Below are 15,220 nucleotides of genomic sequence, written 5' to 3'. Positions count from 1 at the left end.
GAAGGAGCGGCCAAGAGTCCGGCTTCCTCCCGGCAAAGGGCGGTCCTGGGACACTGCGGGCGGGGGGACGCGTGCCCAAGGGGTCCTGGCACACGGGGAGGGGGAGAAGGCTCTGACACCTTCCTGGGGGGCTGCAGCTTTGCGAGGATGGGGCTCGCACCCACATCTCGCCTGGAACACTCCTGGGGCCGCCGCAGTGCCATGGCCAGCTGGGGACGCACCGCTAGGGGACACCAACACCCCCCGGGAAAGCACAGCCCCTCTGCAGGCCGAGGTGGGGCGGTGGTTGGGGGGGGGGCAGCACAGCGGGGGTGGCGGGGGATGAGCGCTGGGTGCTGCGGTGGGGATGGAGTGCCACCTCTCGGGAGAGCAGGGCAGGAACCAGGCGGGCAGGCGGCGTCTACTTCAAAGTTTAATGAAAGAAATAAGTTAATAAGTTAATAAAGTGAGGTAACTACGGACGGCTGGGGGGAAGAAGGGGGAGCTGAGGGGCCCAGCCAGCCCCGGGGAGGGGCCCTACGGGTTAAGGACTGAGCGGGGCTGGGGGTGAAGCTGTCACATGCACCCTCGCTCCAGGGCCGGGTACCCACGGCGTGGCTGTGCATCACCCCCTGGGCACCCCCGGCCCCACGGCACAGCCTGGGGGGCTGCGAGCACAGCCCATGCTGCTCACATGCACTACAGAGGGAAAGGGGGGGCTGGGGGCATCTCCGGGTGCAGCCCTGCCGAGAGCAGCAGCAGAGTGGGGTTAGGATCCCCACGATTCAAAGGCAAAAGGGTCCCACGAGCCCCCCCGGGAGGTACCAACAAATTTTGGCACTACTGCGATGGGGGACTGGAAAGCGGCCCTGATGCAAGCAGCGTGCAAAGGGCGCCGCCACCAACACGCTGTCCCCACCCGCAGTCACCCCCAGGGGACAGGGACGGGGGCAGGAACAAGCAGGGAAGGAGTCCTCCAGCGGGGGCGGGGAGGGATGCTCCTGGTGGACCCCCGCCCCCTCCTCCTGCCCGGCCCCACAGCCTCGCGACCACCCTCTATGGGTCTGAGCCCCCTGCGGAGCAGGACGCGGCCCCTCGTGCTGGCAGGAGGTGCTTATTGCCTACGTACGTCCCCCCGGGTGGCTGTTCCCGGGGGTGTTGCATATTAAGACATTATTGCATATCTGTCTCCTACGGATATAGATAGATACTGCCCTGGGAGCATGCAGGGGCAGAAGGCTCTGCTGCACTTCTGGAGGGCGATGGGGTGAACCCCCCACCCCGACGAGACCCCATGGGGTTGTGCCCAAGGGCTCAGCTCCGGAGCTGGAGCCTTGCATAGCTGTGCTGGTCCCAGTGCAGCTCTGGGACGTGCAGGACCCCCCCATAGGGAGGCAGATGCCCCGGGCTGGGGGCTCCCAACCCCCCTGGAGAGCACAGAGCGCAGCCGCTGCCCACCCACAAGGACACCGAGTTCAAGTAATGCAGAGAGGGGCGCAGCTCAGTGGGGCCGGGTGAGGCCCGGGGGGGTCCCCACATCCCCACGCCCCCCCATGGGCGGAGCCGTCCCAGCGGCCCCATCCCACCGCTCAGTCCATGTTGGCGCTGCCCGACCTGGAGATGCTCAGCGTCTGGGCTGAGGCCGACACGTCCTCGTGCTCCACGGGGCTGTGATAATCCGAGGTGATGTCGGGCTCACGGGGCAGCGGCACGGCCGCCAGGCTGAAGGAGTTGGCTGAGCCCTTGCGCAGGCACTGCGAGTAGAGGCCAAGCAGCAGGTCCAGCTTGTGCTCGATGGACTGAACCTGCAGGCATGGCATCAGCGGGTCCCCATGGGATGGCGACACGGTGACACACACGGTGACACACACGGTGACACACACGGTGACACATCCCCAGGGCTGCCCCCTCCAAACCTGCCGCTCCACCTTGACCACGCGGCCCATCATACTCAGCTCATCCACCAGCTCAGCATCCAGCACCGCCTTCTCTCCCTTCTCCCGGATCTTCTTGTCAGCAGCAGGACCCCCCCTGCCCACGATCTGGTCCACGCTGCAGGGAGGGGACACGGCGCATCACTCCCAACAGGACACAGGGCAATGGGGCTGGCAGGATGTGCCCCACATAGTTGGGGACCAGCAGGACCCCAGAGCCCCCTCCCACCCCCAGGGCCGTCTCACCGTGTCTGCAGGCTCTTGATCCTGCCCAGCATGTCCAGGTGCCCAGCCGAGTACTGCTCGATGACGTCCTTCACATCGTAGGGCCGCAGGGTCTCCTTGAACTTCCTCTTGGCCACCAGGAACTTGAGGATCCTGAAGGCAGGGGGGGATGGAGGGGGCTGGATGCAGGCACGGGGCGGGCAGAACGGCCAGCCCCCGGGGTTAGTTGCTATGGGGTCGTGGTGTGGACCCAGCCCCCGGGGGTCTGTTAGTTGCTATGGGGTCGTGGTGGGGACCCAGCCCCCGTGGCTCTGCACGTCCCGGTGCACGGGGCGGGTTGCGCTCACCGCACAGCACGGATCAGGGTCTTCACTGCTGGCATGATGTCCTCAAAGGTCAGGTCGCAGTGGGAGCCCTTCTCCTCCCCGCTGTCCTCCGGTGGGCACTCTGCTGGAAGGGTGGGGGTGCGGCAGAGCTCTCAGCCCCCACACTCAGCCCCCCTTGTCCCCCCTTGTTCCCCCTCATCCCCCCCATCTCACCCTCAGGTTGCGGCCGCGGTTTGAGCCGCAGCGACGCGCGGAAGCGAGTGCGGTCGTTGAAGCTCCAGCTCTTGTGCACCTTGCTGGGGCTGGGGGCTTCGGGGACGGCCTCGGTGCTGGGGGAGCGGTGCAGGGGGGGGCCCAGGTGCAGGCGGCCGCGGCTGCCCAGGCGCTGCGGGGAACCCAGGCGGATGCGCTCCTTGATGCCCATCTTGGTGCTGCAGGGGGGTGGATGGGGGCGGAGGGGGCAGAATCAGTGCCTGGTGGGTGCCCGGGGAGCAGGGATGGGGCCGGGGGGTGGGAGGGATGGGCAGCCCCCAGCACATGAACTGGGAGCGAGCTCAGGCTGGCAGCAGGCGTCACTGCATGCCCGTGCAGAGCAGCCTCAAACGCAGCTCCTGAGAGCAGAGAGAGGAGACAGACGGATGGCGGAGGGACAGACAGAGCTGGGGACACGCAGCAGAGCGGAGCACGGAGCAGCCCCCTTCCTGCTGACACGTGGGGCTGGACGTGCCCTGCCATCCTCCTCCTGCAGGCTGCACCACCATTCTGCTCTGCTCCTGCAGAGCAAACTGCTCCCAAACCAACCGCTCTGCTGGCTCGGGGGGGGTTGGAAGTGAGGGGGGGGGAGGGGGGAGGAGCAGACATCATTTATGTAGGACCGACACAAAAACACCACCTGGTGCTGCCTCTGGGGGGACTGGGGGGACTGCAGGCACAGGTTGGGACGTGAGAGGAGGCCAAGCAGAACGGGACCCAAGAGCAGAGGGAGTCAGAGCTGTGCAGGGCTCAGCACACAGCACAGGGCAGGGAGACTCCTGCTGCTGTGCAGGGGATGCCATAAAACATGGTCGGAGGGAGAGCTCCACGGATTCCCTGGCCAGGAGCTGGGTCTGGGCTGGCAGCACACACAGGATGGGGAAATTCCTTCCCCAGAGGGGGGAGCGGGGGGCGGGGGGGGACAGTGGGTCACACTGTCATGGGGTTACCCTGTTTGCTGCTGTCGGACATGGCACAACCAGGCTCACTCACGCTGCACGCAGAGAAACTGAGGCACAGCCCAATGTGCCCAAGCCGGCTCCCAGCCCAAGCCATGCACGGCCCCCAGTGCTGCATCACAGCCCCCCAATTCCCCGTGCCCAGCAGACCCCCCCCCCCCCTCCATGCACCCGGCAGCTCCTGGGCCGCGGTACCTCCGTCTCCACGTGGCCCACGTTCTCAAGAGCCTCCGCTTCCCACCACCCGCCTGGCTGGGGGCAGGGCAGGGACACAGAGAGAGAGAGCATCAGTGAGCTGAGCTGAGCCGCTGCGCCCCACAGCGTGCCTGACCCCCACGTGTGGGCACGGAGCCCCCCGTTGTGGAGGTGAGAAGTGTGAGCACGTTTGTGTAGGTCCTGCATAAACACTGATGGCTGCGGGTCCTGGTGGCGGAGCTCTGGGTGGGTGCACAGCGGTGGCACAGGGCAGTGCCCATAGGAACGGTGCCGGTGTCCCCGTGGGAGGATGGCACAGAGCGGGCGGCCAAACCAGGGCCACGTTTTGGGGCGAATGTTACCTGAGGCTCAAGCACTTGTGGGGCTGCACGTCCTCCTCCTTCCAGCTTCGGGGTGAGTGGGGCAGGGAAGGTGTGGGGGGGATGGAGAGCGGAAGGTGAGCAGGAAGAGGGGAGGGGAGAGAGAGAAGATGAGATGTTATGAGAGGTGATGCTCGCGGTGAAGCCGGGGATGGGACCGGGAGCCCCCAGCCTGTACTCACCTCGGAGTGCCCGCAGCCCCGCAATGGGGCCGCCCCACAGCTCAGCACATCCCTGTGCCGCCCCGGAGCCACATCTCTGGCACCGCAGGGAGGCAGAGCGGAGCCGTTGGCCCCAACTGATCCTGACCCAAAGAGTCACTGCCCTGTCCCGGTGGCGCAGCGGGGACACCGGGTGCCCTTCAGCCCCTGGAGCCGGGGACCACGCTGGGTCCCCCCACACGCAGACACACACACACAGGGGCAGAGCCGGCTGCTCCCTACCTGCCCCCGGCACACGCGGCGGGGATGGGGCTTTTCTGGCCAGAGGTGAAGAAGGGCTGATACGGCGGCGGGGCTCCGTCAGGCCATTTTTTCACCTCTGAATTCCTAAATCCTCCGTTGCGGGCTCGGTGCAAGTGCTCAAACATTAGGAGCAGCTCTCTGAGGTTGGGGGTTAAATAAAAACATGGAGAAATTAAAACTTCCCAAAAGAAACCAGACGAGCAAAACCAAGATGGGGCAGAACCGGGTCCTCCGTGCGAAACCAAGCGCCAAAACGGAGCCAAACAAGAAGCAAAAGCAGAACAGGTGCTGGCTTCCTACATCCAGCTCCTCCACAGCTCCCAGTGCAGCAGGACCGGGACCCCCCGTGGGGGCACAGCTGGTAAGAAACCTCCGCCTTCAGGAAAGCAAAAAGGTGAAACAGAACCGTCCATCCGCCAGCGGAGGCAGAGGAGGGCAGAGAGTGCGGGGAGAGCTTCGTGGTGTGAGCTGTGACTGGCCCAGAAGTGATGGTGGGTGAGATGGTGGTGGGGTGGGTGCTGTGGGGTGGTTGGGGGGCTCTGGGCAGCCAGCAGGCTGCAGCTCGGTGTGCCATCGTGTGTGCTCACTGCAGTGCTCACCCTTCAGCCACGATGAGCCCCCCTGTGCCCCCTCCCCTACCTGAAGGAGGGCAGCAGGCTGTCGTAGTAGCACCACGTGGCCGTCAGGTACCCCCGGCTGGCATCTGTTGAGTACAGCCGCCAGGCTGCCTGCAGGGGGAGGTAGGCCACGGGTCAGCCTGAGCTCCCAAAGACCCCCATCCATGGAGATGGGGCAGAGCTGACCACCACCCATTTCCCAGCCCCCAGGTGAGGATCCGGGCATCCGTCACAGAGGGCTGGGGCACCGCAGGAGGAGATGGGTGCAGATGGGGTACCTGGATCAGGTTTGCTGCTGGGGTCCTCCTCTTCTCAAAGTGCTTCTGCCGGTGCTGCTCCTGCACCTTGAGGGCGAAACCGGAGCCCAGGATACCCTGGGGATGGGGGGAGGATGGGGCACAGGGGGGTCACCGCCACAGGGGCAGATTTTACCCCTTTCTCCCAGATTCCTGCCCTGCAATGGGGCATGGAGAGAGGGGACCCCTCCACCCTCACACTCACTGCGGGCAGCGCAAAGAAGGAGATGCCAAGCAGAGCAAAACCGGCTGCCAACATCCGTCCCAGCCACGTCTGCGGCGTCTTGTCCCCGTAGCCAATGGTGGTGAGGGTCACCTGCGCGGGGACAGAGCACGGGGGGCCCTGCACGGAGCTCCCCCCCCCAACAGCCCCCTCCCACCCTCCCACCGCTGAGCTTACCGTGCCCCACCACAGAGAATCGGCGTAGGTGGCGAACTCCCCGTTGGTGTCTTTCTCGGCCAGGTAGACCAGGAAGGAGGCGAAGATGAGCACCAGGAAGCCGATGTACCACGCGGTGATCAGCTCCTGCGGGCAGCGGGGGGTCAGCGGGGCCGGGGAGGGGTCGGGCACGGGGCGGGGGCTCACAAGGGGCCGCCCCCCACCTTGCTGTGCGCGTACACCACGGAGCCCAGCAGCTTCCAGGTGCCGCCGCGACGATCCATGCGCACCATGCGGAGGATCTGCAGGAAGCGCATGCTGCGCAGAGCGGAGGTGGCGAAGATGTTGCCCTGCGTGCCGGCCGCGATGACGGCCACTGAGGCGATGAAGACGATGAAATCTGGACGGGGATGAGGGGCAGTGAGGGGGAAGCACCGGGGAAGCGGCCCCCAGCCCCCAGCCCACCCCCCCCGGTGCTACCTATCACACAGAAAGGTTTCCGGGCGAAGCGCAGGCGGCCCCGCCAGCCCCGATAGCGGCAGCAGCAGCCGGCCGCCCAGACGCGGATGACGTACTCCATCCCGAACACCACGATCATCACAAACTCCTGCAGGGAAAAGCACCGGGTGGGCAGCGTGGGGTGGGCGCTTCGGGATGGGCCGAATCGAACATCCCCCCCCTCCTCCCCCCATCCCCCCAACCAGGACATCCCCGGCTCGGCGGCACCGAGCAGAGCCGGGTTCTGTTCCTCCTCCGTCAGCATTGTCCTCCGGCCCAACCGGCCCCGTTCTGCTTACTTGCGGGAAAGTCACAAGGACCTTCCCGATTTAGTCTCCATCACTCGGGAGAACTCCGGCGTCAGCCCTTTGTGACAGTTTGGGGGGAAACTCGGCCTTTTCTTAACACCCCCCCCCCCCCCCTCCGCCACCTCCGCTCTGCTTCCTCCAGCGCTCTGAGCCCCTCCCCCCCCCCTCACCAAGATGCTCACAGAGGGGTGAAGAGAGGCTGAGGGGTGGGGGAGGGCTGTGCTGGACAGTGGGTGCAATTTGGGGAGCCTGAATGCATCCCTCACTTACCAGGATGAAGAGGCACTGGTTGGCCAACTTCTGGTGCTCCTGGATGGTGGAGAAGACAGACAGCACCAGGCAGCTGAAGACGAGCAGGAATCTGGAAGCAGAACATGGAGGGTTGTGGTCAGAGGCGCTGCCCATAGGGGGTGGCACAGAGTGCTGGGCAGGGCTGACCCACAGCTCCAGCCCCAAAACCCAACTCCTAACCTTGGGAACTTCCTGAAGGATTAATTGTGAGTTCTCATGGAGCCCCACCTGGATCTCAGCCCCCACCTGAGCGCTGCTTTCAGCTCTGGGCTCCAGTACGGGGACGTGGGGATGCTCAGAGGTGGGAGCAGCTCTGCTCTGGGTGATGCTGAGGGTGAGCAGCACGGGAAAAGCCCCAGGGAAACCCCACACCTGCCTCCCCCTGGAGCCATGGAAGGAAAGGACTGAACCCCTCTGTGTGCCATGGGGCAGCTGATCCCAATGGTCCCATTCCTTGGGATTGGGATGTGACCCCGGGCCACCCCGCAGCACTTGGAGGAGGAGGAGGAGGAGGAGGAAGGCCGGGCTCCAGCAGCCTTGTGGCTGAGCGCCAGGCTGTGCCGCAGCCCTGCAGCCTTTCCCCCGGCAAAACTGCTGCTAATGAAAGGCAGGCAGGGAGCCCCACAGCACGGCCGGCTGTGCTGCTACAGAGCAGGACCAGCGTCTGCTGCCCCACTGCCACCGTGGGGACTTGGGGGGGGGGGACAGAGCTCGGGGTGGTGGATGGGGAGCTGCCCTGAGGCCGTGCGCCCCGAGAGCCAGCTGAAGGCAAAAGGGGCTTTGGCCCATTTAAAATAAGGAAAGGAGGGGAAAAAAATAGATCCTGGAGCTGAAGCAAACGAAACTCTCCAAAAATACATTTTTTTTCCCCTGATCCAGCTGTTCTAAAAATGGAAAGCGAAGGGTTGGTGCCACTGTGCCACGTGATGGTGTGAAGGGCCGGAGCCGCTCGGTGTGACTGTGAGGGGCAACGCGGCCACAGGGTGGGCACTGAGACCGTGGGGATGTGGGAGGGGGCTCAGCACAGAGCGCTGGGTGGGGGGCACTGCGGGCTGCTGTGTGGTGTGAGGGCAGGAAGGAGCAGGAGCTGGTTTGGGACGCAGGGATGCTGGGGAGGGGGCAGCTGGGGGGGATGGAAGGGCTGGAGCTGAGTGAGGAGTGGGCTGTGCTGGGCTGTGCTGGGCTGTGCTGGGCTGTGCTGCAGCAGCTCTGCCCCCCCCCCCCCCCCCGGGTGCTCATCCCTCTGTGCCCACCCCAGCACTGTGCCAACCCTTAACACAGCAGCCCCGCTCCCCTCTGAGCCCCAGGAGCAAAACAAGGTCTGGAGGAGCGGCCCAGGGCAGCACCTTGGTGCACCATCAGCAAGAAGGATTATCCAAGCGGGATTTAGCCGGCAATTACACAGGCAGCGAAGCACAAAGCAGAAGAGAATGCAGAAATCACCCTGGCTGCAAAGGCTGGTGCTCCTCACCCAGCCTGGGGTGCGGGGATGGGGGGGTCCTTTCTTCCCTGAGCACCATTCCTAGCAGCAATGGGACCACGCAGGTGAGGGATGCCTGCAGGCCGGCCCCATGGGGGGATGCTGGGAGACACCTGATAACCAGCAACGCATCCAGAGCCCTCAGCAAAACCCATTCTGCATGGGGAAGGCTGTTTAGGGGTGGCACCCCCCTCAATCCCCCCCCCCCAGCCCTGGTATAGGACACAGTCATGTGAGCCCCAGCGGTCCGGCTGGGAAACAACTTGCTGGGAATGCATCACCTGCTGGGAATTAACTCACAGAGCTGTGAACGGCCCGGCCCGGCTGCTCCTAAGCGGCTTTAGGGCACAGCCAAGTGTTGGGGGGGCCGGGATGAAGGGGCTGCCCATAGCCCCAGGTGGGGGGGACACGGCATTGCATTGCAGTGACACAGCATGCAGGGCAGCTCACAGCCCGCAGGCACAGTGTCTGCCTGCAAGGAGCATTTCTCCCTCCGTGCCCCCAGATCTTAATTAAAACCCATCGGGGGGGGGGGGGGCCCTGCTTGGAGAAGGAGAATCTCCTTCACATTAATCTTCATTAGAGCGGCCTCGGCCATATGCTGCCGGCTGCACGGGAGGGGATGGAGCAGGTGAGCTGGGAAAGATGCTGAGGTTGGGGAAAGAGGCGCCGGGGCAGCCCTGGTTGGCAAAGGGCAGTGTGGGGTTGGGGGGGGGGGAAGTGATGGGGAGGGGGCAGCAAGCTGTGCTGGGCAGGAAAACAACAGAGTGCCAACAGCTCAGAGTGGGGATGGGTGGGCATGAAGGACCACAAGGGGAAGGGGTCAGTGTGGGACAAACCCACCCGGCAGCTCTGGGAGGGGATGGAGATGGGGATGGGGTCGGGGATGGGGTCGGTGCTTTGCTGCTCCTCACGGCCCCATCAGCTCAGCCCGGGCTGTATAAACAGCGTGTCCTATAAATCCGCCCCGCAGCCTTCCAGGAGAGCCGGGCAGGCGGCCTGTCCGCCCCGGGATATAAATAACTGTGCTGTTTGCAGGGTAACCATGGCACGGCTGCCCGCCCCGTGTGCCCCGCGCTGCAGCAGGACGGGGGATGCAGCCACTGCTCCCCACCGGCACGTGGGGCTCCATATCAGCCCCCTCAGTGCCCAGCAGTGGGGTGGCAGCCCATGGCCCCAGCAGGCCATATCTCACCCCCCACCATCACTGCAGATGCTTCACACCAAGCAGCCACGAGCCCCATAGACGGCCACACAGCCCAGCACAGGGGGCTTTGCTGGTGACCCTTGGGGCGCGGGGACATCAACACCAATGGGAGCCACACCTGTGCTGGAGGCGGCAGCTTCCGGAGCAGCAAAAGGGGGAAATTAGGGGAGAAGAAGAGGAAAAAAAAAAGGCAATCGATGCGGAGTTTCGTGTTGCGCCGTCGTCGCTTAATTTTACGCCCCAGCGACAGCGCGGCGGGTTCAGGAAGTGCTGCGCCGTGCGGGCAGTGCCCCAAAGCAGCTCCCATTTCACAGCAGGGCAAGGTGAGAGCACCACGGGGACGGCCCCACTGGGGGGCACAACTCCCCCCCCGACCTCAACAGCCACCCCATGGGCAGCACCCGAACACTGAGCCGGGATGGGGACGCGTCCCTCCTGCTGAAGCCCCACGTGAGACGCCCTGGGCTGCGGATGAGGCCGCGTTAAAGCTCAGGGCTGAGCTGGTGGAGGTTCTTAGCGCTGCGGGCAGCACAGAGCGGGGGATGAAGCAATTTCCCTGCACAGCCCCCGGGCTGCGGCCCATTGAGCGGCTCCGGCTGGGATTGCTGCGCTCTGCCATGTGCTCAGCGTCGAGCAGAGCGGCCAAAGGCTCCGAGTGCAACCCCGGCATCACAGGGAAAGCTGCTCATCCTGCTGCCGTCCCCATCGGCAGCTCCTGCACCATTGCCATGCCCAGACCATGGGGGCTGCATTTGGAGCCCATTGACTCACTGGGCTGTGGGATGTGATCTGTGCTGCTGCCCCCAGAGCAGCTCCAACACAGCCGGGTCCTGCTGCACCCAGCAGCTCCAGGCCCTGAGCAGCTCATCCCCATAGGGCAGCAGCACCCTGCGCTGAGCTCCGCGTGCTGCCCCCGATGCAGCACTGTGCACGCAAAGAGGAGGCTGGAAAAGGAAGTCTGCATTTGCCTCTGGCTGTAAAGCTTTAGGTTAAGGCTCCAGTCACGCTCCCAGATTTTCTCTGTAAGCTCCGGGCCTGAAGCTCTGATAGAGCTGCACCAGGAGCCCAGGCACAGAGCGGCCCCAAAACGAGGGGATGGAGGGATGGGAGCAGCCCCACTGCAGGTCAGCTTCACAGCAAGCAGGGCTGGGGGCTGCAGAGATGGGGCGGTGATAATCCCCCCTGCGCTGTGCACCAACAGCGGCTCAGACGGAGCTATTTGGGATCAATTTGGCAGCAGAAAGAGACTGGACTTCTCCAACAGGGGGGCTCAGCTCAGCCCTGCTGAACCACTCGGGGGGTGGAAGAAGTGCTTTGCTTTGCAGCGGGATTTCTATTAGCACATCTTGGTGCCAGAGCCGGGCTATGGGGAGCTGCCACTGCCCTGCATTGGGTCCATGGACCGCAGCGCTGCTCTGCGCCCCGGTGTCCCCGAGCAGATGGGGGTGAGCCCTCCTTGCTCCCAGCCCGGTGCTGGGACACACACAGCTCAGCCCTGCAGACCTCATCGCCCAGCAGCTCACCTCCATCCGAGGGAGACAGGAACGGGGCAGAGCCGTGAGCTGAGCTCTGCTCCCATAAAGGCTCCATCCAGCCCCGCAGGGCGCTACGGGAGGGCCGGGCCGTGGGCTGGCAGGGAAGGGGCTGCTTGGAGCCACATACAGCCCCAGCGGGTGCACCCATGGGAGCCCCACGGTGCCCAACGTGCCCCTCACATTCAGTGCTGCGTGGCTGTTAGTGGGGAAAACGCACACTGAGGAGGATCCCTGCCAAAGCGCGGCGAGCACCCAAAAGCCCGACCCCCCCCACCTCTCTTTCCATGGGGTTTCGGCTGCCATCCTTAATTAAAGCTCTTTCGAGGGCAGCGTTTGCAGCGCAGGTATTATTTCCGATGCGCAGCGCGGCTCCCCGGGGAGCTCAGGTGCGATCAGGTGACGGCCCGGCCGGACAGATCTGCGCGCTCACTTCGGCGAGACCCACTTTCCAAAGCAGCCGCCTTCCTCGTGGCACAGCCGGCCAGGAGCCGCGGCTTCCCCCCACGTCACCCCGTGGTCCCCCCGCAGCCGCCCGGAGCGTTTCGGGCCCTCGGCGCAGCCGGAGCCCCCCGAGCACAGCGGCCCCCGTGGTCCGCACGGCTCAGCTTTGCCGGAGCGGCCCGACGCGCGGCGGGGAACGGACGTGAGCCCGGAGCATCCCCGTGTGCAGGGCGATGCCGTAATGCCGGGTTCAGTGCCCGCTGCCATCCTTCACGCTCAGCGCAGCCCCGTTACCCGCCGTCGGCAGCCCCCGGTCCGACCCCGAGCCCTCCGGAGTCCCCTCCTCTCATCTCCGGGTCTCCCCCCGCGCCGGGAACACGGGAGAGACGGGGCCGGAGCGGGACGGTGACCGACGGGGCTCCGCGTTCGGAGCAGCTCCCGGGGCTCAGCCGCGCTCCGCACGGACCCCCCCGACCCACGGGCCGGACCCTCCCCGAGCGCCGGGAGAACTTCGGTAGGAGCATCGCCGCCCCGCGCCGCCCCCCGCCCCGTTCGCACAGGGGGTCCCGCCGCGGCGGCACTCACATGAAGGCGTGGTACACGAAGGCCCACCCGCGGGGCCGCTCCAGCACGTTGTACAGGCAGTTCTGCAGTCGGCGGCGGCAGCTCCGCGCGGTCCCGGCGGGGCGGGAGGCGGCCGCGGGGCGCGGAGCCGTCGGTCCCCCCCGACGGTTGAGGGGAGCGCTGGGAGGGGGGGTCCCGTCTTCGCTGCGCACCGCCGTCAGCGCTGCCCCCCGCCGCCCCCCGCCGCTCCGCGCCGCCCCGGCCATGGCGCGCGCCGCCCCGCTCACCGCCCCGCCGCCTCCCGCCGCATGGCCCCGCTCTGCGGAGCGCCCGGCCCGTCCGTCCCGTCCCGCCCTCCCGCCGCCACCTGCCTTTAGCCGCCCCCTCGGGCCCTCCCCCGCCGCTCCCCTCGGCCCGCCCCGCAGCACCTGGCCCCCGCCCCCGGCACCGCCGCGATGGGCGCCCGCGGGGGGCGCGGCCCCGTCTGGGGCGGAGGGGAGGGGGACGCCCTCGGGGGGACGCCGCTCCCGGGGCTCCCGCCGACCCCGCGTTGGCCGGGCAGTGTACGGCCGAGGGTCGGGGAGCGTCCCGGCGGCGAGCATCCCACAGCGCGGGTGCGGAGCGTCCTGCCACGGGAATCCCCGGCAGCCGAGCTGCAGCATCCCGGGAACGGCGGCCCAAAAGCTGCAGGTACGGAGCGAGCCGGCAGCGAGCGAGCCGACCCCGCGGTACCCGACGCCCCCCCGAGCCGCTCTGCACGCAGCGCTTCGGCCCCGCGCGTCCATCCCCTCCCGGGCTCCGGATCCAACGACACGTCCCGCACTTCGCTCCCCGCTCCCGGCCGGACCCGCGGCCCCGCAGAGGCCGTTTGCCCCCGGCCCACGGAGCTCCCGCAGAGCAGTTACAGCGCGGGGCGGTGAATTATTTAACGTGGTTGGAGATCCTGGCACCGCCGTGTGCCCCAGTGAGCACTGCGGTATTCGGGAGGCGCAGGGCAGCACACAATAAATGGACACTTATGTTCATTTGGGCACGGGGGGGGGGGGGGACATTTTCCACCCCCAAACAGCCGTCCTGCCTTCACCCCCCCAACACAAAGCCCAGCGCAGCAATGAGAGCTGTATCCACAGAGCTGAGGTCCTGCAAACCCAAAGCAGAGCTGTCCGGATCCCTGCGACCCTCCCAGTGCTCCCCAATAGGACCCCGATGCCCCTCAGTGCTGCGGGAGCTCCCTGACCTTCACTGCTGCCTTCGTGCAGCGCCGGGCTGCGCTCTGCAGGGTTGGGTTTCACCTGGGGACAGATGGAAGCTTCAGAGCTAAGGTGACCCCAAAGGACCCATGTGGGCTGTGGGGTCCATTGAGAGGGGGCTCTGGGGGGGGGGGAACCTCACAGGAGGTGGGAATTGCTTCATGCTGCTGCTCTGGGGGTGGATGAGCCGCCCGGCCCGACTCTTGCTGGGGAAGCATCAGGAGAGCTGAGTTTGGAAGCAAAGAACCACCACTGATTTATTTCCTAACCACAGACGTCACTCCTCCAACTTGTTTGCCGGGCGCCGCGAGCTGCTAATAAATTAGAGGGTCGGAGCAGAGCCACGGCCCAGCACTGCCCTCAACCAGAATCCCATCCTGGTCCTTTCGCTTCTGCAGATCGCAGCCAGACCTGCCCCAGTGCTGCAACCCTGCACTGCTCCATAAGGGCTGCAGGTGCAGCCGTGCCCGAGGGCTGAGCTGCACACACACAGCAGGGACTGCAGCGGCACCTCCAGCACTGCTGGGGCTGCAGATGGAGCCAGCTGCAATCCATGGGCACAACAGCAGGGATGGGGCTGGGGAAGCCAGCGGGCTGTGAGTGCTGCCCTCCTCCTTTGGTCTGGCCCTAAATGAGAGGGGAGGTCTGCGTGCCTGGAGCCTGCTGCCCTCTTGGGATTGCAGCTCGAATTCCTGGCACGGATGGGAGGCCGGGATTTGCATCTACAGGATTTCCAGTAAGTTTTGCAGCCCTGGTATGCAGCTGCAGAGCTGCCGGCTGGGGAGGGGGCGGGCAGGATGGGGGCACTGCGGAATGGGGGGGGCAGAGCAAAGCGCCGGGTTGGTGCCCTGGATGGAGGTGCTGGGGGGCACTGGGGCTGATATCATGGAGGGGAGGATGTGAGCAGCTCACGGTGTGAGATCCTGTGCTGGGAGTTGGGACCCGGCTGAGCTGCAGCACAAGGACCCGCAGAGCCCCCAGGTGAGGGTTGGAGCTGGAGTCTGGAGCTGCTTGTGGTGCTCAGAAGGGAAGAGCCGGAGCACGAGCACCTTGGAAAGGCCTCAGCCACGTCAGCCACGCTCCTACGGACCCCATTTCCCACCGTGGTGGCTGGTCCCTATTGGGGCAGCATCACTGAGCTCTTCTCCATCGTGCCCCTGGCAGCACCGCGACCTTCACGGCCGTGTTTTCCTCATGCAGGGCAGGCTGAGATGTGCTCCCCGGGGCAGAGCAGCTGCCGGCAGCACAGCACAGCCCGCCCCAGCATCAGCTGCCCGCTCTCAATGGCACCACGGCTGTGCTGAGCTCAGCCCAAGGAGGAGACACAGCAGGGAAGCGCCGGGTTGGGGTTATAAGGCGCCCACTGAGATGGGTCTCAAACCATTTCTGAGCCACCGCTCCTACCAGTGGGGACCGAAGGGATGGGAGCAGCACACGCGGCCTTATATGGGAGATCTGGCTCTTATTAAGGCCCGGGGTTTACAGTACCTGTGACAGCCAAATGATTTCAGCTATCTCCATAACACCACTGCTGCTGGAGGCACTGAGGGCACTCCTCTGGGAGCGCAGATGTGGCCTTATCTCCATGATGAGCTCAATATTAACACTGCCAGCTCCGGCGTTACCTGCACAGAGCGGAG

General features: G+C 65.7%; 1 protein-coding gene across 3 annotated transcripts; it reads right to left on the bottom strand.

Moving 5' to 3' along the window:
- Positions 1 to 399: 399 nt before the first annotated feature.
- On the bottom strand, positions 400 to 12,596 carry KCNQ4 (potassium voltage-gated channel subfamily Q member 4). 3 transcript variants are annotated; one of them, XM_072355558.1, is made up of 14 exons: positions 12,352 to 12,596; positions 7,083 to 7,173; positions 6,487 to 6,613; positions 6,231 to 6,406; positions 6,028 to 6,153; positions 5,833 to 5,943; positions 5,610 to 5,705; positions 5,354 to 5,442; positions 4,694 to 4,852; positions 2,678 to 2,895; positions 2,486 to 2,588; positions 2,160 to 2,291; positions 1,896 to 2,031; positions 400 to 1,784 (listed from the first exon to the last, which is right to left on the bottom strand). In XM_072355558.1, exons 1-14 carry the CDS (start codon positions 12,594 to 12,596, stop codon positions 1,569 to 1,571), a joined length of 2,025 nt encoding a protein of 674 aa, XP_072211659.1. In that variant the 3' UTR covers positions 400 to 1,568. The 3 variants fall into 3 exon arrangements, with proteins under 3 accessions (XP_072211659.1, XP_072211660.1, XP_072211661.1); XM_072355559.1 differs by having other exon boundaries at positions 2,486 to 2,585; XM_072355560.1 differs by lacking the exon at positions 4,694 to 4,852 and having other exon boundaries at positions 2,486 to 2,585.
- Positions 12,597 to 15,220: the final 2,624 nt, after the last annotated feature.

This window comes from Excalfactoria chinensis, chromosome 22, assembly GCF_039878825.1.
Source record: "Excalfactoria chinensis isolate bCotChi1 chromosome 22, bCotChi1.hap2, whole genome shotgun sequence".
Lineage (NCBI taxonomy): Eukaryota > Metazoa > Chordata > Aves > Galliformes > Phasianidae > Excalfactoria > Excalfactoria chinensis.
This window is presented reverse-complemented; position numbering and strand designations above follow the sequence as displayed.